Raw genomic sequence first — 20906 nt, 5'->3', positions numbered from 1 at the left:
CAGAGTAGATACAAGAACTTACTTTGCACAGACGTCCATTTCCAGTTCCTCTTTTCCAACGCTTACCTCGTTGGGCGCTTGGAGGCTCACCTTAAATTTTGGGAGGACTGAGGGACAGATGAGTTCTGGTTTATGGGTGGGTGGGGGGATGGTGCCAAATGAAAAGCTCTGCAACTCACCATATTTTTCCACCTTAAATCTCTTGATTACTTGGTTTCCCTTCATCCAAACTGAAATGGTATACCATCCCTCGCGGACCTCAGAGTTGAGGGAATAGGACAGCTGCAGTATTGCCCCGTTAGACGTGGCGTTCAGCCACTGCCCGATCCGGTTTTGTTGAGGGTCCTGAGTGAAATCAACGAGGGAAAAAATTGCAGGAATCTGGAATCTACTTCCAGAATTTACGGGGATGCAGAACAATTAGTGTGAAAATTTCTGTTTTCCTTACCAGAAGTTCGATGACGTCGTACTGGAGGAGAGAAAAATAGAGATAAATGTGAAATTTTCCTAATAATCACAACTATGACAGGATACTTTGACCCTTCATCTGTGCCAGCTGTTTGCACACATGGATCAAACTGGTATCAGAGGTCAAAGGACACAACCTACGCTTTGTTTGGTTTGCCCGATTTCGCTCCTGCAGCTGGACTTTTGCATGGTTTCCACACATCATTACCTAACCCACGTGTGTACTGGTTCAGAAACACCCCCGGGGAACTCACCAGCCCTTTTGCAGGTCTCAGCTTGGTGTCCAGCGTGACGACTCTGAAATGAACTTAGAGGCGAAAAAAACGTGATTAAGCGGATTCTTTCACACAGCCGACCGACCGGTCAGGTTACCTGTTTGACCAGGCAGGTAGATGGGCTTGTCTGTTTGGACGAAGGACTTCAATGGGTAGTATTTGATCATGATTTTTCGTGATTCCGTCAAGGAAAACTGCGCTCCGCGTACAGTGACGATGAGATTGTGGACCTTAGATTTCGACATCTCCGGAGCCTGTGGAAGAAACATGGAAACATCAGAACTGACGATGACCAGAGAACCAATCATGCAAGCTGGACGTTGAGGACCTGGAAGTTTGTGCATTGGTGGAATTGTTTGTCTGAAACTCTCTCAAAGATGACCATTTTGTTGTCGTTGTAGGTGAGAATGGCGGTCATGGCCAAAGACTCGTTGGGCTGCAAGAGACTGGCGCACAGCCTGCTCGTCGATCCAACTTCGATGACGCCAGGAATGGTCACCATGAACTGTCTGCAGCCACAGAAACATACAAGCGTGAAGGTTATCTCACCGACCGAGCACCAAATCTGATGGGCGTAAGAAACCTGGAGCAGGGAAACTCACGGTCCGGCGGCCACGCCATCGAAGAAGACCCAGTTGAGGCAAAGGAGCAGCGTCCACGCGCAAGTACGACCCCCCGGCAGAGCCATGGCTGACTGACTGACAGAGATGAGCTGCGGAGTCCATTAAATAGTCTTTAGAGCCCTGCCCCAGTCTCTCTCTCTCTCTCTGTCAGTGACATCAGACCTGTGACGTCCCTGCGTTTAAAGTCTGCTCATTATTGGCAGCATGTAAAATTTGAGTGGGTGCAGGTTTCTATCTGTCTGTTAGTCTGTCTGCACACTAACAGAATAATGTCCTCAACTAGCTAGCGTGTTAACTTGCTGTCTGGGTTTAGTAGCTGGTGGTCTTTTAATGCCCGCCAAATAACACCAACGAAGCATGTATAACCTCATATATAACGTTCCTACAGTTGCTGAGCACAAATGTGAGCAGTTAAAGGGCCGCCGATCTTGTTTGAACACAGCTGAACCCGATCCAAGGGTTTGCACAAAATAAATAATGTCTAGGCAGTTAGTTTTCTTTCACCTGAGAAATATGTGTAATCAGCCTGCGCAAACAGTGCGTCCAGTTGCTGTCAGGTCAAAAGTACAAGCGTTGCCTCTTTTGGGAATTGTGGTGAAATATATCCATCTATCTCTCTATTCATCTAGTTATCTGTCTATCGATATATCCATTTAAAAAAAACATACAATTCTATCTAAAGAAAAGAAAGACATGCTCACACAGGGCCTTGCAGTGAGCTGCAGACTCATTTAGGGGTGAACCCTGCCGTCACCCATATATAGCTGGGAGAGGCTCCAGCACCCTCCCTGGGGGCCCCAAAAGACACATAGTGGTCAAGAAAAAAAGAAAATAGCAAACATTGCATTGTCACGTGTATGTAGACTCTAACACTGTCCCACTGCTGATGGTTTTTTCTGTATCTGCAGAGAAGAATGGCAGAATGATCCTCAAATCCAGGCGTTCTGAGCTTGTGATATCGTGCAACAGAAGAGGCTGTCATCGCTGCCAAAGATTTTAAACTAGAGCAATTTTAACATGGTTTTGAACATGATTTGTGTGAACGTTGTAGTTTTATTGTGTGTATGTATCTGTAGCTGTATGTTATGTTGTTTCTTTGACAGTAACTTTGATAGTGAATGCACTGTGTTGGCCAGGTCTCCCTTGGAAAATCAATTTTTAACCTCAGTGGGCGATTCCTGGCTAAATAAAAAATAAAAATAAAAAAGTCCTTAGTTAATAAAGGTTAAATTGAAAGTAAGTGCAAGGTTTTTTTTCTTTTCCTTTATTTTTTAAAAATCAATTTAAAAATCAAAACATTTCAATCAATCATTTTTTTTAATTCATGGGCAAAAGTAGGAAATATGGTATCAAAAAACCAAACAAACAGAAAATAACCTGAACCAGAACTAGTTTTTTAAAAATCATTGAGGTAGAAAGTCGATTGTTGTAAATTAACCTTTATCCTAATTTTACTGAAACAGCATTTTTGTACGTACAAACTTAATCTTTAACGATAGTTTAAAATAAATCCCCTCAGCCTTAATCGTGTTATACAGCACTGTATTATCTGTAGTGATGAGTTGATATATGTAGTTGTGTATTTGACAAAATAGTTGAATCAATTTTTGTCCGTGCTGCATCCTGTAACAACACAGGGACACGTCTTTGTTGGTGCTATTACTCTTGTGTTTTAAACAGCATCAGCTGCACATTACAGTAAACCTGAGCAATCAAAGGCCAACCAAAGGAGAATCATCTTAGCAGGAAATATCTTTTACATTTTGCCATGGACTGACTCACTGCATCTTCCATTTTGCCACTAAACTGTACTGTAAATCTTTCAGTGTCTATTGTAATAAAAACACAGATACAGTTCTCACTTTGCTTTATGTGTGTTCGATGTGGAAGAGATTGCACATAAAGACAAGATTTTAATAATCTGATGACAGATTGAAATGTCAAATTTTGACATTGGTCCCAGTTTATGAGTACGAGAATGTGGCTCCGCCATGTTTTTACAGTAGCCTGGAAGAGACTAAAAGGCCTAAATACAAACTATGGCGCCCCCTGGATGTATGTTGTTGTCTAAGAATGTTTCCTGTTGGCTGTTGCCAAACACCTTAATGTAAATGATCAAATGACTAAAAGTGAAACTGACAATATTGAATCGATGCACAACTTTACTTCAGGAAGCAAACAAGGAAACCATCCAGAGAGATGATGCCACTTGATTATTTAGTCTGCAAACGAAAGGAAAATGTGTTAAATTTCACTCAAAACACACACTTTTCATACAAAGTGAATATGAGGTCACAATTTAGAATGAAATGTGTAACACAACAGGCACAAACAGCGACAGATGTCAAAGTTAAGATACGTTGAAAGGGTAAGATATGTTAAATTATGTCTGCTAATGTAATGAAAATGTTTGGTGTATTATATTTGCTGTATTATAACTCAATCAACTTACCTACATCACAGGTGACGACATATTCCGTCTCTGCCTGGTCACCTGATAAGAAACAGAAGAATTAGATTAACATAAAAAAATAATTCTAAGTTCAAATTTAAACCTAAACTCATGTGTCATGTCCGACGGAGCAGAAAAGGTCTTACTGGGCTGGTAGTAGTCGTAGATCTTGACCAAAGCTGGTTTCAGGTTCTGCACTGGGACCTCCTGGATCAGGGTTAAAGTGTGGTGGATCGGGGTGTCCTTCGGCAGCTGTTGGAGACAAGACTGAGGTTATCACACGATCTAAGCTGGAGATCAACCGTCACAGCAGATCTTCCTGACCTCAGTGATGTAGATCAGAACTCGGCCCTCGTTCTCGTCAACACGACCCACCAAGAGGGCTTGACGGAGCTGCATGGGGTCAATATAAGAATGTCAGGTTGATGGAGAATAAAGTTCTTTACCCTCAGACAGTTTTACTGAAGTATTAAATCCTCTTGAGCAGCGTGTACTTTACTCACATTCGCCACAGACTCGGGATCGGGAACAAATCCAGACAGCATTGTAACCTCCAGGATGACCATGTTTGTGGTCTGTTGCTTGCCCCTGTATCTGTAACACATCCACAAACGCTATGCTCCAGTGGCGTTGTTGTAGTCTTGTTTGAAGCGGTAGCTGACCTTTACTCACAGGGACGAAAGCTTCAGCGTGACTCTGTTTTTCTGAGTCTGACACTCTGGTTTTGCCTCCACGAAGAAAATGTCTACGGTGGTAGGAGTTGGAATGTTGTAGTGAAGAGAAATCTGGGAAGATGTTAGGACGGATGTTATGTGGCAGGTCTACTGAGTCGAGCAGGTATGATCCGGTTCTGTGATTCTAAACATCTACAAGCTCTGGGTACTCATTTTGTGGACCAGTACCTGTATTGAAGCACACATTGAGCCCTCCACTTCCAGGTTGACTTTTCCTCCCAGGTCCTTCAGCAGCTTCTCGTGGTAGACCAGTTTGTTGTTCTGGTTCACATCAAATACCAGTTGACCACTGGGGCTATTGACCTTGACCGTGCTTGAACCCTTTGTGCTGTACACCAGAGTGGAGTAAAGGGCCAGAGCCTGAAGAGCGACCACCGTGTCCTACAACAACGACAGCCCAGTTATCCTCTATGGATGTGATTTTCTACGTCCCAGGAAGATCCCCATCTCCTTCGCTCATACCTGTGTAGAGGAGAAGCCTCCATAGTAGTTCTGCTGCATGGAGAGCCATCTGACGATGCGGCTGGCGTAGCCCAGGTCTTCGGTAGTCGGAGAACCACTGAGTTTGGCGAGCAGAACGTAGGAGCCGATCTCCACTGACAGAGAGCCAAACCCCTCATCTGTGCTCTGGGACCAGTGGATTAAGCCCCCTACGCAGGCCACAGGTTCAAATGGGTCAACAGGACCAGACTGCAATGGTGCCCTTCAGGGCTTCTGACTCACCTTCCTGGGAGGCAACCGAATCCAAGTGCTGCAGGAGGAAATCACGAGTCTTTAAGTCTCCAGCCAGAGAGAAGACGTAGGCCATGAGAGCTGTCGTGTAGGTGTTGTCCAGGTTGTTGGTGGATTCTTTGAGGCACATCATGCTCCTGTGGACTGGAAGATCCTGCAAAATATACCGTGAAAATGTTTGGTTTTTTTTTAAATTTCTGCGACCATTATCGATCTAAGTTATATAAAAATCTGTCTGTGTTTTCTTCTATTCCTGGACCGGTCCAGCTCTTTAGCTTCTGTCGACTTTAGCACCGTCGAGTACTTACAGTAGCCGACATGTTCATCTCCAGTAAGGCGGCCGTGATGTAAGCGCTGAGCGTCACTTCATCAGAAACTCCACCCTGAGGAGAGGAAGCACCAGTCAAACCATCAGCATCGCCCACATCCAGGGTTGGAATCTCGGGGCGGCCCATTAGATCACCTTCATCCTGTTGTTGAAGAGTTTTCCAGACTGCGCAAAACAGCCGTCTTCTTTCTGTCGGCCCAGCAGCCAGTTCTTGGACTCGTCCATCTTTGTCGGGTCGATGTAGATGAATGCCTTCGCTTTTTCAAAAGACCTCACCACGAAAGCGGTCAGCCTGCGAACAGATTATCATCAGCTCAGGAATCTAGACGTAGCGACCTGAGCAGCCTGACTAACGTTTCTTCTCACCAGGTGTTCCCGTCTCCGATTCCAAATGCGCTGTAAGATCCATCCCGGTGTTTGTAGTTCAGCTGCCTCTGATATCCTGGATAAATTAAGCGCACATTCAGATTAGGATGACAGACATATTCATCCTCCATGATCCGGCTCCTCACCGCTGGTCAGGAAGTGGATGGCCTTCTTTAAGATGTCATCTGTCAGCTGTTCTGTGCTTCTCAGGTACTGTAGGATATAGATGTTGGGGGCCAGGAGCGCCATGTTCTGCTCCCCGCATCCGTACGGCATCTTCAACAGTCCATCCAGGTTCTGCAGAGCCCGGCCCATGATGTCGCCTGCAGGACAGCCGGGTTGAAGTACAGCGAGCGCATTGAGCAAAATGAACCCGTCCGTCTAACGACGTGACAAAACCCATTTGAATGAAGTAATCTGATTACCCAGCACAGATACTAAAGCTCGGGCTGATCCATCGATCGCATTATCAGGAAGTTCTAGTTCGACTTCCTCTTTCAGCACCTCATCTGGAAATAAAACACACGCATGAAATCCCGTTTCAAAGGCAGAGATAGAAATATTTAGCATAGAGCAATGGTTCTGATGGCCTTTTAGTGCTCTATGGATAGAACAGTGGAGGGAGACGGGGCCTTTTCTGATACCACAGGCTACCAGCAGGGGGCAGATAGGACACAATGTCCATTTTTAGTGAAACCTGGATGTGAAGTGGACTGACCGTTTGGACACAGCAGCCAGTTATTTATTTTTTTCATCTCCGTCCCTTCGGCCTGAAATTGAAATAAAAAAACAAGGCATGACCTTCTCATCGCCATGACAACGTATTGCACATGCTGTCAGCTGATGGGGTTTTACCTTCACGATGAGCGACCGCGTGACCGTGTCGATGCGACCTCTCTCCGGCACGCTCACGATCTCGTTGTCACATGACGCGTGTGATGCTATGGCCTCGGCGCTCACAGTTACGTTCACAACGCCTGTAAAGGTGACGAAACACAATAGTTTTATGAGAAATTCAACTGTCTGAGAGCTGTTGATGTGGATCATTTTAACATTGTCATATAGATCAGTCTAACGTTTTTCGATGGCCTTACCCAACACTGAGGGCACCATGGTCCAGCTCAGGGTTTTGCGTTCGCTGCCACACAGACAGGAAGTGTACTCGTTTCCGGACAGAGGTGTGAGGGTATATTCATCCGATGGGGTTGCTTTCACGCTGACCTGTTGAAGACACGACTCAAAATATTTACAAAAAAAATATAAAAACACAACTACAATCCAGAGAAGATGAGCGAGGCATCGCGCACCATCATGCAAGTGGACTGGTAGTTGAAGACGGTTGCCTTCAGTTCAAACTGCTCGCCGCGGATGATGGAGTACGGCAGGCTGAGCTCCAGGAAGAAGGGCTGGAACACAGTGATCTCGTTCTGGGGAGCTAGGCCGAAACCCTGAGGGGACAAGCAGAACGCCTCCGTCTTCCAGGTGGTGATGGTGTCTGGGACAGTGAGGGGCAAGTCCGTCTGTGCAGAGTCTCTGGAGGTAGCAACACACAGATTCAGCTAATCTTCAATCACGCAAAAGGAGTTTCCCATGGTGGCTTAATCAGATTATACTTTGCTCAGGTGTCAGAGGATTCAGTTACATCTCACCGAGCCCCTAGTGGACATGGTAGGAATTACAGCATTAGCGTCAATATGGCTAGCCACTAGAAGGCGGGGTTTTGGGGACATTTTTATGGAAGCTGAGTAGATCAGAACCTCACCCGACTTCAGCCAGTTTCCACACCCAGGTTTCTGGGAAGAAAGTGCGGACAGTTTTGATTACGCCTCTTCCTGGTGCCGCAGCCATACCGGTTTCCGCCATGGCCATGACACGTGGTGCTGAAAAGCGGTATACTGAAGAAACACCACAACAAGAGTCATTGCCAAAATTTCAGTAATGTACAACTTTCGCATCATTCGTTTTACAAGAGGGGGAAATAACAGCTCACACATCAAGCCACGATGGTACTCCAACCCTTTGAATTTCACACATGATGGCATCTTGATTAGCAAGTTTGTGGCAACCTTCACACCTAAACTCTGGTAAGCACAGGCAAAAGAAAGTCACGATGAGTTAGAGTTTGCTTTTTCGTGAATATACCACGTAGTGTTGAAAGAACGAGACAGAATTTACCTGAAAAACTGAATGAGCATCATTTGCCTCATCACCAGGTGGAACGGGCAATATATATCTTTTTTGCCTCACGTGTAAACACGGTTCAGAGTCCTCAATTTCATATGGGATACCAGAAACTCTACTCACAGGCAGCAAGTTAAATATCTGAAAATGAAAATGGAAGCTGAAGCTGGAGATGAACCCTGGCTAAAGCATCTTCACACAACAGAACAAATATCCCTATGAAGAACCACCTTCTAGCTGGTCGGACTGGGCTTCTCCAAGAACCTTAACAAATGTGTCCTGATTAAATTTGGTCCTGGCATTTACCTTGTCAGCGGTCATGGTCTCCCCGGGCTCTAGGATGAGGACGCTCTGGTCAATGGCGCTCACGCCACACAGAGAGTTTGGAAGAGCCTTCACCTTCATGTTGACTTCCTCTCCCGGGACAGCGGAGGTCGGGGAAAACTCCACAGACACCTAACACACAGAGTAGAAGTTTAAAGCGGAACACACTGTTTCTAACACAAGTAATGAGGCGACAATTTAAATTAAAAGTCCAGCGTGTGAGATTTGGCTCCATCTGGCTAAGAGGTTACAGATCACAAGGACTGAATAACCTGGAATCCACCTCCTCGGCCCTCCTGGAACCTTTTTAATCCAAACAGCAGCCGTTTCGTATGACAGTGTGTTAGCTTGGGCTCGTACGGCCACTGACCTTGTTAAGGAAGCATTTGGTCACGGTGAAATCGGCCTTGTGGGCAATCACGTTCTCGCTCGGGAGGATGACGTACGCCATGACCTGCAGGGCCGGTGAAAACTCTGGAGACATTTTCACACTGAAGGATATGCTGCCCTCCGTCACTGAAAGAGAAATGGAACGTTGATGTCGGAAAAGCAAAGCACTCAGACTTACAAAAGACGCTATGAAAAACTGGGGTGGCCTACCGGGATCTTTCAGAATCTCCACCATTTTAAATCCCTGAGTGATGATCATTCCTCTTGACATAATCTGGGAGAATTTGTCACAACACAGTTGATCGCGATAATCTGAGGAATTTGACCTTTTGTACAGTGTTAGCATTACAGTTAGCACTTGTGTTGAGGGGCATTTTTCTTTGAATTCTGGGTAAATGTTTCTAAAGCGCCCCAGTCGCTGCTCACCAAATATATCACATCCACATTTCCTGCAGTTTCTCCCACGAAGTTGTATTTGATGGAGATGGTCTCCTCTCCATCACATGAAAGAGCTTCCTCCTTTTTGTTCACGACCAAGGAGCTGACAGATTTGGAAAAAGGCAAAGGCGGCTGGAACACGGACACTGTGTGGTGGGCGCTGTCAAAGAATGGTTCCAGGAAGTTACGGTCTTGTCGTACTTCTGAGGCCTGATTGGACGGAAGGTGCTTTTAGAGTTTGTCAAATATGTTTCATGTTTTTATAAATGATTCTATTCTTAAACGTTAGATTGATGTCCTCTGTTACTGATTCCATTTCTGGCGTTCTGACCAGCAACTTAACATAAACCCGACTCCCAGTGGCCCCTTGTGTGACGTCACTGGGGCCCGGTGATGTGTGATTGGCCCCATTCAGTCACCTACCTTGAGTCTGATGTCCTCTCCATTGAACAGTGTTGTGTTTAATGAGAAAGTGGCAATTCCCTCGGCATCTGTGGTGAGGTTCAGTAGCACCCAGTCCTGCCAGCCTATAGCGTTCAGTAACTGGATCTCCATGTTAGGGACGGGCGTATCGTTGTGGTGAACCGCTTTAATCTGCCAGAAATGAGAAAAGGGGCATCCCATAAAATCACCAAAGCTTCTAGACTCTGACGGCCTTGAAAACCATCTCTTACGCCCACCTTCCCCTCCAAAGTGGATTCCTCATTGTAAATCTTGGGTGTTTCAACAAAGATCAACTTCCCAATTATGTAAGAGAGCTCCACAATTTTCGACGCTGGAAGTGAAGTTCCTGTGAGGAAAAGCAACCGAGTTACAGCAACACAACATCCTGAACGAGCAGTAAGACTGGCAAAACTTGCCTGTCCCCTCCTCCTCCACGCTGGCTATGATGTTGAGGGAAGGGTCAAACGCCTTAGCTTCTATTTTGGTGAAAACCGACATTTTGGGGTTGAATTTGGCACAGCCGGTCTTGTCCGTCTGGATAGCAAAAAACAAAATTGGAGAGTTGCTGAATGTTTCCCGACAGATTTCTGATTATTGATCACGCTGAAGCCTTTTTGCTGATGATTTTATAAAGCTAAAATTGATGAAAATGCATTTTAGTTCTTAAAAGTCCAGCGTGCGCACGGTTTGTGACGCCATGAAATGTTTGTGTGGGTTTTTTTTAAACTGAATTGATCTCTGAATCTTGATTTCACTCCTCTGCTGTGACCACTTCCGCTCATCTTTCGGCGGAGGTGTTATATTTTTCGATGGCTCAGAACCAGAGTTAATAACACTGCAACACCTGTTTCGCCTCTTTGAAACACGGGACTGGGATCGGATCGGTCAAATAGCTCCTCGGTCTCCGGCAAATCTCGATGTTCACCATCCCCGGCACAGGTTGTCCATACGTGTATCTGTTTGGATCAAAGATTCAGAGGGTAGGAGAGTGGCTGGTAATGGCTAAAAACACAAAGTGGATACAAGAACTTACTTTGCACAGACGTCCATTTCCAGTTCCTCTTTTCCAACGCTTACCTCGTTGGGCGCTTGGAGGCTCACCTTAAATTTTGGGAGGACTGAGGGACAGATGAGTTTTGGTTTATGGGGGGAAGGGGTGGTTTGGTGCCAAATGAAAAGCTCTGCAACTCACCATATTTTTCCACCTTAAATCTCTTGTTTACTTGGTTTCCCTTCATCCAAACTGAAATGGTATACCATCCCTCGCGGACCTCAGAGTTGAGGGAATAGGACAGCTGCAGTATTGCCCCGTTGGACGTGGCGTTCAGCCACTGCCCGATCCGGTTTTGTTGAGGGTCCTGAGTGAAATCAACGAGGGAAAAAATTGCAGGAATCTGGAATCTACTTCCAGAATTTACGGGGATGCAGAACAATTAGTGTGAAAATTTCTGTTTTCCTTACCAGAAGTTCGATGACGTCGTACTGGAGGAGAGAAAAATAGAGATAAATGTGAAATTTTCCTAATAATCACAACTATGACAGGATACTTTGACCCTTCATCTGTGCCAGCTGTTTGCACACATGGATCAAACTGGTATCAGAGGTCAAAGGACACAACCTACGCTTTGTTTGGTTTGCCCGATTTCGCTCCTGCAGCTGGACTTTTGCATGGTTTCCACACATCATTACCTAACCCATGTGTGTACTGGTTCAGAAACACCCCCAGGGAACTCACCAGCCCTTTTGCAGGTCTCAGCTTGGTGTCCAGTGTGACGACTCTGTAATGAACTGAGAGGCGAGAAAAACGGGATTAAGCGGATTCTTTCACACAGCCGACCGACCGGTCAGGTTACCTGTTTGACCAGGCAGGTAGATGGGCTTGTCTGTTTGGACGAAGGACTTCAATGGGTAGTATTTGATCATGATTTTTCGTGATTCCGTCAAGGAAAACTGCGCTCCGCGTACAGTGACGATGAGATTGTGGACCTTAGATTCCGACATCTCCGGAGCCTGTGGAAGAAACATGGAAACATCAGAACTGACGATGACCAGAGAACCAATCATGCAAGCTGGACGTTGAGGACCTGGAAGTTTGTGCATTGGTGGAATTGTTTGTCTGAAACTCTCTCAAAGATGACCATTTTGTTGTCGTTGTAGGTGAGAATGGCGGTCATGGCCAAAGACTCGTTGGGCTGCAAGAGACTGGCGCACAGCCTGCTCGTCGATCCAACTTCGATGACGCCAGGAATGGTCACCATGAACTGTCTGCAGCCACAGAAACATACAAGCGTGACGGTTATCTCACCGACCGAGCACCAAATCTGATGGGCGTAAGAAACCTGGAGCAGGGAAACTCACGGTCCGGCGGCCACGCCATCGAAGAAGACCCAGTTGAGGCAAAGGAGCAGCGTCCACGCGCAAGTACGACCCCCCGGCAGAGCCATGGCTGACTGACTGACAGAGATGAGCTGCGGAGTCCATTAAATAGTCTTTAGAGCCCTACCCCAGTCTCTCTCTCTCTGTCACTCTCTCTCTCTCTGTCAGTGACATCAGACCTGTGACATTCCTGCATTTAAAGTCTGCTCATTATTGGCAGCATGTAAAATTTGAGTGGGTGCAGGTTTCTATCTGTCTGTTAGTCTGTCTGCACACTAACAGAATAATGTCCTCAACTAGCCAGCATGCTAACTTGCCGTCTGGGTTTAGTAGCTGGTGGTCTTTTAATGCCCGCCAAATAACACCAACGAAGCATGTATAACCTCATATATAACGTTCCTACAGTTGCTGAGCACAAATGTGAGCGGTTAAAGGGCCGCCGATCTTGTTTGAACACAGCTGAACCCGATCCAAGGGTTTGCACAAAATAAATAATGTCTAGGCAGTTAGTTTTCTTTCACCTGAGAAATATGTGTAATCAGCCTGCGCAACCAGTGCGTCCAGTTGCTGTCAGGTCAAAAGTACAAGCGTTGCCTCTTTTGGGAATTGTGGTGAAATATATCCATCTATCTCTCTATTCATCTAGTTATCTGTCTATCGATATATCCATTTAAAAAAAACATACAATTCTATCTAAAGAAAAGAAAGACATGCTCACACAGGGCCTTGCAGTGAGCTGCAGACTCATTTAGGGGTGAACCCTGCCGTCACCCATATATAGCTGGGAGAGGCTCCAGCACCCTCCCTGGGGGCCCCTAAAGACATATAGTGGTCAAGAAAAAAAGAAAAGAGCAAATATTGCATTGTCATGTGTATGTAGACTCTAACACTGTCCCACTGCTGATGGTTTTTTCTGTATCTGCAGAGAAGAATGGCAGAATGATCCTCAAATCCAGGCGTTCTGAGCTTGTGATATCGTGCAACAGAAGAGGCTCTCATCGCTGCCAAAGATTTTATACTAGAGCAATTTTAACATGGTTTTGAACATGATTTGTGTGAACGTTGTAGTTTTATTGCGTGTATGTATCTGTAGCTGTATGTTATGTTGTTTCTTTGACAGTAACTTTGATAGTGAATGCACTGTGTTGGCCAGGTCTCCCTTGGAAAAGCAATTTTTAACCTCAGTGGGCGATTCCTGGCTAAATAAAAAATAAAAATAAAAAAGTCCTTAGTTATTAAAGGTTGAATTGAAAGTTAGTGCAAGGTTTTTTTTTCTTTTCCTTTATTTTTTAAAAATCAATTTAAAAATCAAAACATTTCAATCAATCATTTTTTTAATTGCAGTTTGATGACAGACTAGTAAACAAACTGCAAGACAACATAATAAACACAATAAAGGGTTGAACTGTTCTCGGAATAACACTGGTCTCTGTTGTTAGTCGTTGGTGTAGTTTGCATTTTCAGATTTCGCTCCTGCAGCTGGACTTTTGTATGGTTTCCACACATCATTACCTAACCCATGTGTGTACTGGTTCAGAAACACCCCCAGGGAACTCACCAGCCCTTTTGCAGGTCTCAGCTTGGTGTCCAGTGTGACGACTCTGTAATGAACTGAGAGGCGAGAAAAACGTGATTAAGCGGATTCTTTCACACAGCCGACCGACCGGTCAGGTTACCTGTTTGACCAGGCAGGTAGATGGGCTTGTCTGTTTGGACGAAGGACTTCAATGGGTAGTATTTGATCATGATTTTTCGTGATTCCGTCAAGGAAAACTGCGCTCCGCGTACAGTGACGATGAGATTGTGGACCTTAGATTCCGACAGGTTGAATTGAAAGTTAGTGCAAGGTTTTTTTTTCTTTTCCTTTATTTTTTAAAAATCAATTTAAAAATCAAAACATTTCAATCAATCATTTTTTTAATTGCAGTTTGATGACAGACTAGTAAACAAACTGCAAGACAACATAATAAACACAATAAAGGGTTGAACTGTTCTCGGAATAACACTGGTCTCTGCGGTACCAGTCCGTAGGGGTCAAAACTGCGGTATTAGGTCGTAAGGGGCGAAACTGCGGTATCAGGTCGTACGGGTCAAAACTGCGGTATTAGGCCGTAAGGGGCGAAACTGCGGTATCAGGTCGTAAGGGGCGAAACTGCGGTATCAGGTCGTACGGGTCAAAACTGCGGTATTAGGCCGTAAGGGGCGAAACTGCGGTATCAGGTCGTAAGGGGCGAAACTGCGGTATCAGGTCGTAGGGGTCAAAACTGCGGTATTAGGCCGTAAGGGGCGAAACTGCGGTATCAGGTCGTAGGGGTCAAAACTGCGGTATTAGGCCGTAAGGGGCGAAACTGCGGTATCAAGTCGTAGGGGGCAAAACTGCGGTATAAGGCTATAAGGGGCGACACTGCGGTATCAGGCCGCAGGGGGCGCCATTGCCCCAAACGCATGATAACAACACACGAAGAAGAATGAGCGCTGCTATAATGTGACGGCAGCCAAGAGATTTTTGAAATCAAGTGAACTTTTTGAATCTCCTGGAATCTACTAGATCGTTAAAGAGGATTTAAGAGAAAACAAGTGATAAGGCGGAACAGAAGGTGGCAGTAATGCAACTTTCCGGATGACAACCTGCCGTTAAAACGCACAGAAGAAGACGTTTCTCCTCGAAGCCTCCTTACAATTAACGTCTGACGTAAGTTAACGACACCTTTTAATCGCGTCCTTAATTTTAACATTTCTTCCCGTCTCGTGTTTAATGAGCATTTGCGTGAGATTATGGGGTGCTAAATAAATCAATAGCGCAGATTTGAAAAGGGCTCTGTGGTAAGAAAGTTCAAATAAATCCCGTACTTAAAATTGACGTCTGAAATAATAAATAGTAATGTATTACTTTCCATATTGTTGGAGGTTGAAAATGCGATTTGCACAGTGTGTGCACAAATAAAAAATATCTGCAGAGGCATGCAGATGTCACTGATTAGTAAAAATATGGAGTCTAGCACGTTTTTCCACATGATGTCCCCCTTCCCCCCCCATCAGCAGCCTAAGGGGAGGAATGTCACCTTTAGTTGGGGCCGAGTTGATCCAGACTCCTGTGCAGCTCTACCGATACCTCCTCCGATGCTGCAGGCTGCTGCCCACCCCAGCTGTGCAGCAGCATTACCGTCACGCCATAAGACAGGTGAGATGCTCCAGCACAGAGAGCCTGTGGACCGATGCTGTGTAAACACACACAACCTGTTGAGAATTGTCTTTATCTTGTTGTTATGTGTTTCACCATATGTTCCTGTCTTCCCTTAGAAGTTAGGCAAGGTAGACTAAATGTAATTAAGAACAGAGACATTTGCAGGATTGTTGTTTGATCTACTGTTATCTCAGGAGCCAGTCAGGCAGGGGGTGTCAAACACTCATTGTAAACAGGACATCAGGGGGGTTGATGATGATCACATTTGCATGAAGAATGGGATCTGGCCTGGGAAAACAATGGAAGAGAAGAACTCTACCAACACCAAAGGGACTGGAGGAAGAGGACGAGGACATCTCAGCAGGGGATCTGGAGTGGATTGCATGGACATTGTGAATTTGCATGTGTGTGACTATAAAGGACTGGGCCAAGGGATAGTTAGGTTGTCAGACTTCGTGCCCTGACAATTAACTTTGTTGTTGCTAGGGTTATGAACTGGCCCGGAGCTCTGTAATATTTGTGTCTGGAATTGATTCTATTGTTAAATACATTTTGAAATTGGTACTTTACTTCTCGAAGTCTTCATTCAACGAACACGCGGATCGGCAGCTACATACAGGAGGTATCGCGATCCAACAATTTGGTGACCCCGACGTGATGAAGAGAGAAGTCATTTGAGGCAAAGAATTCAACAACGGTCACTTCGGAGGACAACTGACGACAAGGGATCCCTAATAAAAAGGTAAGCAGACACCTGTTTAATCAAGCTCTGCAGATTGGCTATTTCCAAAAATTTGTCGTCACTGTCAATTGAAGTGTCCTAGTTATAAATTCCAGATACAAATATTGAAACGACTGAAATAAGTACGGTTAGAGTCTGTAAATAAGTACGGTTAGAGTCCGTTAAGAATTACGGTTAGAGTCCGTTAGGAATTACGGTTAGAGTCCGGAAAATAGACGGTTAGAGTCCGGAAGTGCTGTTGAGAAAACAGGGAATAGACGGTTAGAGTAAACCGTAACTAGTACAGTGCTGTATTGCTGTATACAGTGCACTGTATATGAAAAAGATTTGGGTTGGGACTCGGAGCGCAGTTGACGGGACGGACACTCCCGACGCCCGAGATTTGTGTTTTTGTGTGGGGTGGAAAAGTGCCAGAGTGAACGTGAATTAAAAGGCTCTTTGTCCTTGGGAATTAACCCCCAGAGTGGAACCGGATCAAAGACGTTTGATCTAGAAGCTTGTTTCACTGAGGCATTGAGTTGACCGTTGGAGTCATTCACATTCAATCTCACTTGGGAGCATAGTTAAAGATGAAACTGGATTGTGGAAAAGCGTGTAGGGATCAGGGAGAATGTTCTCCCTATCCTCGGTCTGTGGAAGAACAGTGGAAGTGGACTCTTGATCAGGTGGTGAGTGGCATGAAAGAACGGGACAGGAAAAGAGAATTGGATGCAATAAAAAAGTTGTGGAAGAAAGCTCAGAAGCAAAAGATCCTTCCCCCTCCAGAGGTGAAGGTTAATTTAACTGAAGCATTGTGTAAGTGGGAGTCAGAAATTCACACTAGATTACAAGATCATTTGGATAATCCAAAATTAGGGTTTATAACAGGGAAATCATGGCAAAAACAGGGTAAGGAGTTAGAAGAGAGGCGTCGAAGGATACATGTTGTGGCTGTGGCATGTGCAGCGGTGCACTATTGCAGATCTGGGGGGGTCACACGAGTGCCTAATGTTGAGAAGCCTCCATTAGAAGATTTAAATCAGACATTGACACTTAACACCACTCTTTACCCATCATTGCCTACTACTATTTCCCCACCCCCATATCAATTGCCAGTTTTGACTAATAACAGTGGTCAGTTAGGTGTGGACAGAGATGAAGAACTGCAGGACTTACGTGAGACAGTGTGTGAACTTTGGAGACAGGTTAGAAGGATCAAACAGAGACAGAAAGAGGTTGGAGATAAGTTAGGAAACAATGAATTTAGAGAGGAAGCTCAGGTGGTTCGCTCTAAACTCTCCCAACAAACTACATTTAAAAAACAGGATAGTCAAAAATCTACATTAAATATCTTTAAAACACTTAGCAATCATATAAAACAAGTGAAAAGAGCTGATCCCTCAGGAGGATTTGCCAGGGCTGAGTGCAGGGAGGAGAAGGCAAGATTGATTTATGGCAGTGATAAAGAGGAGAGTGAGAATAAGACAGACACCTTCAAACTTCCGGCTACATTTATTGGGGAATTGGAGCATCAGGAGCATGTTCATCCTCAGACAGAATTATATGAAAAGGATCAGGGTTCAAGTATGGGGAATTGTGAATTAGAATTATGGGAAGAGAGTGAGTGTGAGTATAGAGGTGAACCGTTGACAGGGGCCATAAATAATGAGGAGGTGGGTCAAATACACACGCGGAGTAAGGGGCCCGTTTCAGGAATGCCACAGTTCCAGGCCCCTCTGATACAGAAAAGAGGAGGACAGGAACCGGTATATGTTCCATTTGCAATTACAGACATCAATTGTTTAGTGGATAAGATGCCCCCACCCGCAGAGGGAGGCGGCAAGTGGATGTCCAGACTTTTTAGTTTAACACAGAGCATGCAGCTGGCGATGGGAGACTTTAGAGGAATTCTAGGGAGACAAGTCTCTCTCTGGGATTTGGATAAAGTTGAAGTAGCAGCAGGCATTAAAGACAGACCTAATGCTGCACGTTTTGGACCTTGTGCAACCAGGGTTGGTGAAGCTATGAGACAGGTATTTCCAATATCTCCAGGAGCAATGCAGAATCTAAGATTTAAGTGGGAGGAAAGTGAGTCGGCACATGGGTTCCTTACGAGGTGTAAAGAGGAATGGATGTGTGCCACAGGGTGCCATCCTGGCTCAGATAATCTACACACCACTTTGTTCCGTCAGGCCATAATTTTAGGACTTCCACAATCAGTAAAAGAAGCTATGGAAGGAAATCCTGACCTTCCAGGCAGTACGGCGGATGTCTGGGAGAGACATCTTTCACACCATATCAACACATTTAAAGTTAAACAACAGGGAAAGAAAGAGGAGGTGATGACAGCGCAGGAACAGCTCCTAAAAATTCAGTTAGATGAAGCACTGAAAAAGCTTAATGATAAACAAAAGGAAGAGAAACAGATGGTTCAGCAGTTTCCTCGGCAGGTGCAGCCAGATCAGTTATGTCCGCAACAAGATTTTGCTCCGATAAACCCGTATTGGGTCAGTCCAAGGGGAGGCATGTGTGGGAGACACGGCGGGCAGGGATACGGCTTGATAGGCGGGTACTTAGGCCGAGATCAGTGTCATGCCTGCAAAGGGTATGGTCATTGGCAAAGGGACTGCCCATATCACAACTACCCGGAGGTACCAGGCAGTGTTACATTTAGTGATGGGTCACGCTCTGACGGTACTTACAACACATAGCGTGGTATCACTGGTCAGCTCAGCAGCATTCACCATGACCTCACTTAGACAGACCAGGATGGACAAGATTTTAACTGCACCACACATAACACACACACACATGAAGGGATAAATATGGCAGGGTTTAACACAGCATCAGGCTCACCTATAAAACATGAAGTAGAGATGAGGCAACTGACACAGGCACTCATGGAGCCAGCGGAGGTCGCAGTTGTAAAGTGCAAAGGTCACAGCAAGGAGAATTCTTTAGAGGGAAAAGGTAATGAGGCGGCAGATCAGGCAGCAAGGAAGGCAGCAGGTTATAAACAAAGTTTCAGTTTGTTGATGGCAGAGAAAACGGTTCAGGAAATTCTTCCAAGATACGACAGGGAAAGAATAGGTTGTGATCAAGAAGAAGCTTCTCCACATGAAAAAACAGTTTGGAAGGAAAAGGGGGGCTGTGAAAGTTGAAGGAATTTGGCGGGCCCAGACGGCAGACCTGTTCTCCCGCCCGGTCTGTTAGATGCCGTTCTGGAAGAGGCCCACGGCCTGACACACTGCGGGAAACCACGAATGATGCAGAGAATAAAGTTTCCAGTTGCCCCAATGGGCAAGAAAATTATAGATTTCACTGATATGTTAGATAGGGTCAATAGGTTCCGATACCTCTTGGTCGCAGTGGATGCATACACTGGCTGGCCAGAGGCGGTTCCCGTAAAAGTAGAAGAGGCAAAAAGCGTTATTAAATTTTTGATTAATCCGACACATGGTTTCCCCAAACAAATTAGATTTGACAATGGAACTCATTTTAAGAATAGAGATTTACAATCCATAGGCCAGCCCAGCATTTTTATGAAATGTAGATTTTATTTTGTTCAACTAAAAACGAATCTCTAAGTTCTCTCCCAACAGGCAACCTCTGTAACCAGTCAGTAAGGATCCAGGAATTCCACACACAGCTGAGTGGGTTCTTCTGAGAGTCATCAAGTAAAAGTGGTCAGAGCACAGGTGGACGGGCCACTTTGAAGTTGCAGAGTGAACATTACTTGTTAACCCTAACCCTAACATACTAACACCCTAACACATTAACCCTAACACTGGTATTACTGGAATCAATGTACCCCAGCAGATAATTCACAGAGAACGCTTGGACGGATCGAGGAACATCTAAAGACGATGGCACCATGATTAAACGTCTATTATTCTTCATTACATCAAGAGGAGTTGTCAATGAATTGTTGTATTGGCCTAGCTTAGGCTAGGCCAAAAGGGGGATTGTTGAGAATTGTCTTTATCTTGTTGTTATGTGTTTCACCATATGTTCCTGTCTTCCCTTAGAAGTTAGGCAAGGTAGACTAAATGTAATTAAGAACAGAGACATTTGCAGGATTGTTGTTTGATCTACTGTTATCTCAGGAGCCAGTCAGGCAGGGGGTGTCAAACACTCATTGTAAACAGGACATCAGGGGGGTTGATGATGATCACATTTGCATGAAGAATGGGATCTGGCCTGGGAAAACAATGGAAGAGAAGAACTCTACCAACACCAAAGGGACTGGAGGAAGAGGACGAGGACATCTCAGCAGGGGATCTGGAGTGGATTGCATGGACATTGTGAATTTGCATGTGTGTGACTATAAAGGACTGGGCCAAGGGATAGTTAGGTTGTCAGACTTCGTGCCCTGACAATTAACTTTGTTGTTGCTAGGGTTATGAACTGGCCCGGAGCTCTGTAATATTTGTGTCTGGAATTGATTCTATTGTTAAATACATTTTGAAATTGGTACTTTACTTCTCGAAGTCTTCATTCAACGAACACGCGGATCGGCAGCTACATACAGGAGGTATCGCGATCCAACAAACCCAACAGCAACTTTGTCTGGGTTCCAGAGTTACAACAGCCACTCGGATGAAGACGACCCTGAGAGGATACACATGATAATCCAGAGAGCCATCGTGGATGCGGACTGGATTCTTGATAAAGTAAGATGTGGAATCACTTTCCAGGTGACCTGAGTTGTTTTTAAAACCTCTGATTTACAGTACGCAAAGAAGAAATGAGGCCTCGTTTTTCAGAGCGGCACCTGGGGAGATCGGTGGGATTCTGTCAGTCTGCAAATATTTATTATTTTAGATGTAGTTGATCTTTTATGGCTCACTAATAAATTATGTATCAATAA

The 20906-nt window shown here is 45.1% G+C and overlaps 3 protein-coding genes and 1 long non-coding RNA gene across 8 annotated transcripts in view; 2 read left to right on the top strand and 2 right to left on the bottom strand.

The window, feature by feature from the left end:
• Positions 1-1510, bottom strand: part of LOC115251506 (alpha-2-macroglobulin-like) — a 9065-nt gene extending 7555 nt beyond the window's left edge. Inside the window, 7 exon segments of the mRNA XM_029844016.1 lie at positions 23-107; positions 180-345; positions 449-469; positions 723-775; positions 841-997; positions 1072-1252; positions 1346-1510. Of these exon segments, the coding sequence (XP_029699876.1) occupies positions 23-107; positions 180-345; positions 449-469; positions 723-775; positions 841-997; positions 1072-1252; positions 1346-1431 (749 nt within the window). The 5' untranslated portion in view covers positions 1432-1510.
• LOC115251513 (uncharacterized) lies at positions 1264-3534 on the top strand. Its single transcript, XR_003890078.1, has 2 exons — positions 1264-1408; positions 2275-3534. It is a non-coding gene; the product is annotated as an uncharacterized lncRNA (long non-coding RNA).
• LOC101063038 (alpha-2-macroglobulin-like) lies at positions 3219-12274 on the bottom strand. 2 transcript variants are annotated; one of them, XM_029844017.1, is made up of 36 exons: positions 12114-12274; positions 11840-12020; positions 11609-11765; positions 11491-11543; positions 11217-11237; positions 10948-11113; positions 10789-10873; positions 10600-10711; positions 10172-10289; positions 9992-10101; positions 9735-9905; positions 9300-9521; positions 9084-9147; positions 8854-8999; positions 8466-8615; positions 8154-8300; positions 7969-8059; positions 7741-7873; positions 7286-7511; positions 7073-7199; positions 6834-6955; positions 6697-6748; positions 6404-6487; positions 6125-6301; positions 5979-6054; positions 5748-5904; positions 5593-5667; positions 5276-5438; positions 5015-5202; positions 4721-4933; positions 4491-4603; positions 4322-4412; positions 4143-4211; positions 3965-4070; positions 3819-3860; positions 3219-3588 (listed from the first exon to the last, which is right to left on the bottom strand). In XM_029844017.1, exons 1-36 carry the CDS (start codon positions 12197-12199, stop codon positions 3584-3586), a joined length of 4299 nt encoding a protein of 1432 aa, XP_029699877.1. In that variant the 5' UTR covers positions 12200-12274; the 3' UTR covers positions 3219-3583. The 2 variants fall into 2 exon arrangements, with proteins under 2 accessions (XP_029699877.1, XP_029699878.1); XM_029844018.1 differs by having other exon boundaries at positions 3823-3860.
• Positions 12020-20906, top strand: LOC115251510 (LYR motif-containing protein 9-like). 4 transcript variants are annotated; one of them, XM_029844048.1, is made up of 6 exons: positions 12020-12176; positions 13057-13372; positions 13956-14823; positions 15174-15312; positions 20617-20709; positions 20770-20906. In XM_029844048.1, the coding sequence occupies exons 4-6, from the start codon at positions 15187-15189 to the stop codon at positions 20785-20787; spliced, it is 237 nt and encodes a 78-aa protein (XP_029699908.1). In that variant the 5' UTR covers positions 12020-12176; positions 13057-13372; positions 13956-14823; positions 15174-15186; the 3' UTR covers positions 20788-20906. The 4 variants fall into 4 exon arrangements, with proteins under 4 accessions (XP_029699908.1, XP_029699907.1, XP_029699909.1 ...); XM_029844047.1 differs by having other exon boundaries at positions 15171-15312; XM_029844049.1 differs by lacking the exons at positions 12020-12176; positions 13057-13372 and having other exon boundaries at positions 13947-14823; positions 15171-15312.

Source organism: Takifugu rubripes, chromosome 11, assembly GCF_901000725.2.
Source record: "Takifugu rubripes chromosome 11, fTakRub1.2, whole genome shotgun sequence".
In the NCBI taxonomy this organism is placed as follows: domain Eukaryota; kingdom Metazoa; phylum Chordata; class Actinopteri; order Tetraodontiformes; family Tetraodontidae; genus Takifugu; species Takifugu rubripes.
The sequence above is the reverse complement of the archived record's forward strand: the minus strand, read 5'-3'. Positions and strand labels throughout refer to the sequence as shown.

Bases quoted from the DNA above. Each gene is read 5' to 3' on its own strand.
- LOC101063038 (XM_029844017.1), bottom strand. From the start codon at position 12,199: ATGGCTCTGCCGGGGGGTCGTACTTGCGCGTGGACGCTGCTCCTTTGC. The intron at 9,906-9,991 runs GTGGGCGTAAGA...CATTTCTGGCAG, and splicing joins AATCCACTTTGGAGGGGAAG to ATTAAAGCGGTTCACCACAA. The intron at 3,861-3,964 runs GTAAGACCTTTT...GTTTCTTATCAG, and splicing joins CTACGACTACTACCAGCCCA to GTGACCAGGCAGAGACGGAA.
- LOC115251510 (XM_029844048.1), top strand. From the start codon at position 15,187: ATGTCACCTTTAGTTGGGGCCGAGTTGATCCAGACTCCTGTGCAGCTC. The intron at 15,313-20,616 runs GTGAGATGCTCC...TCTGGGTTCCAG, and splicing joins ACCGTCACGCCATAAGACAG to AGTTACAACAGCCACTCGGA.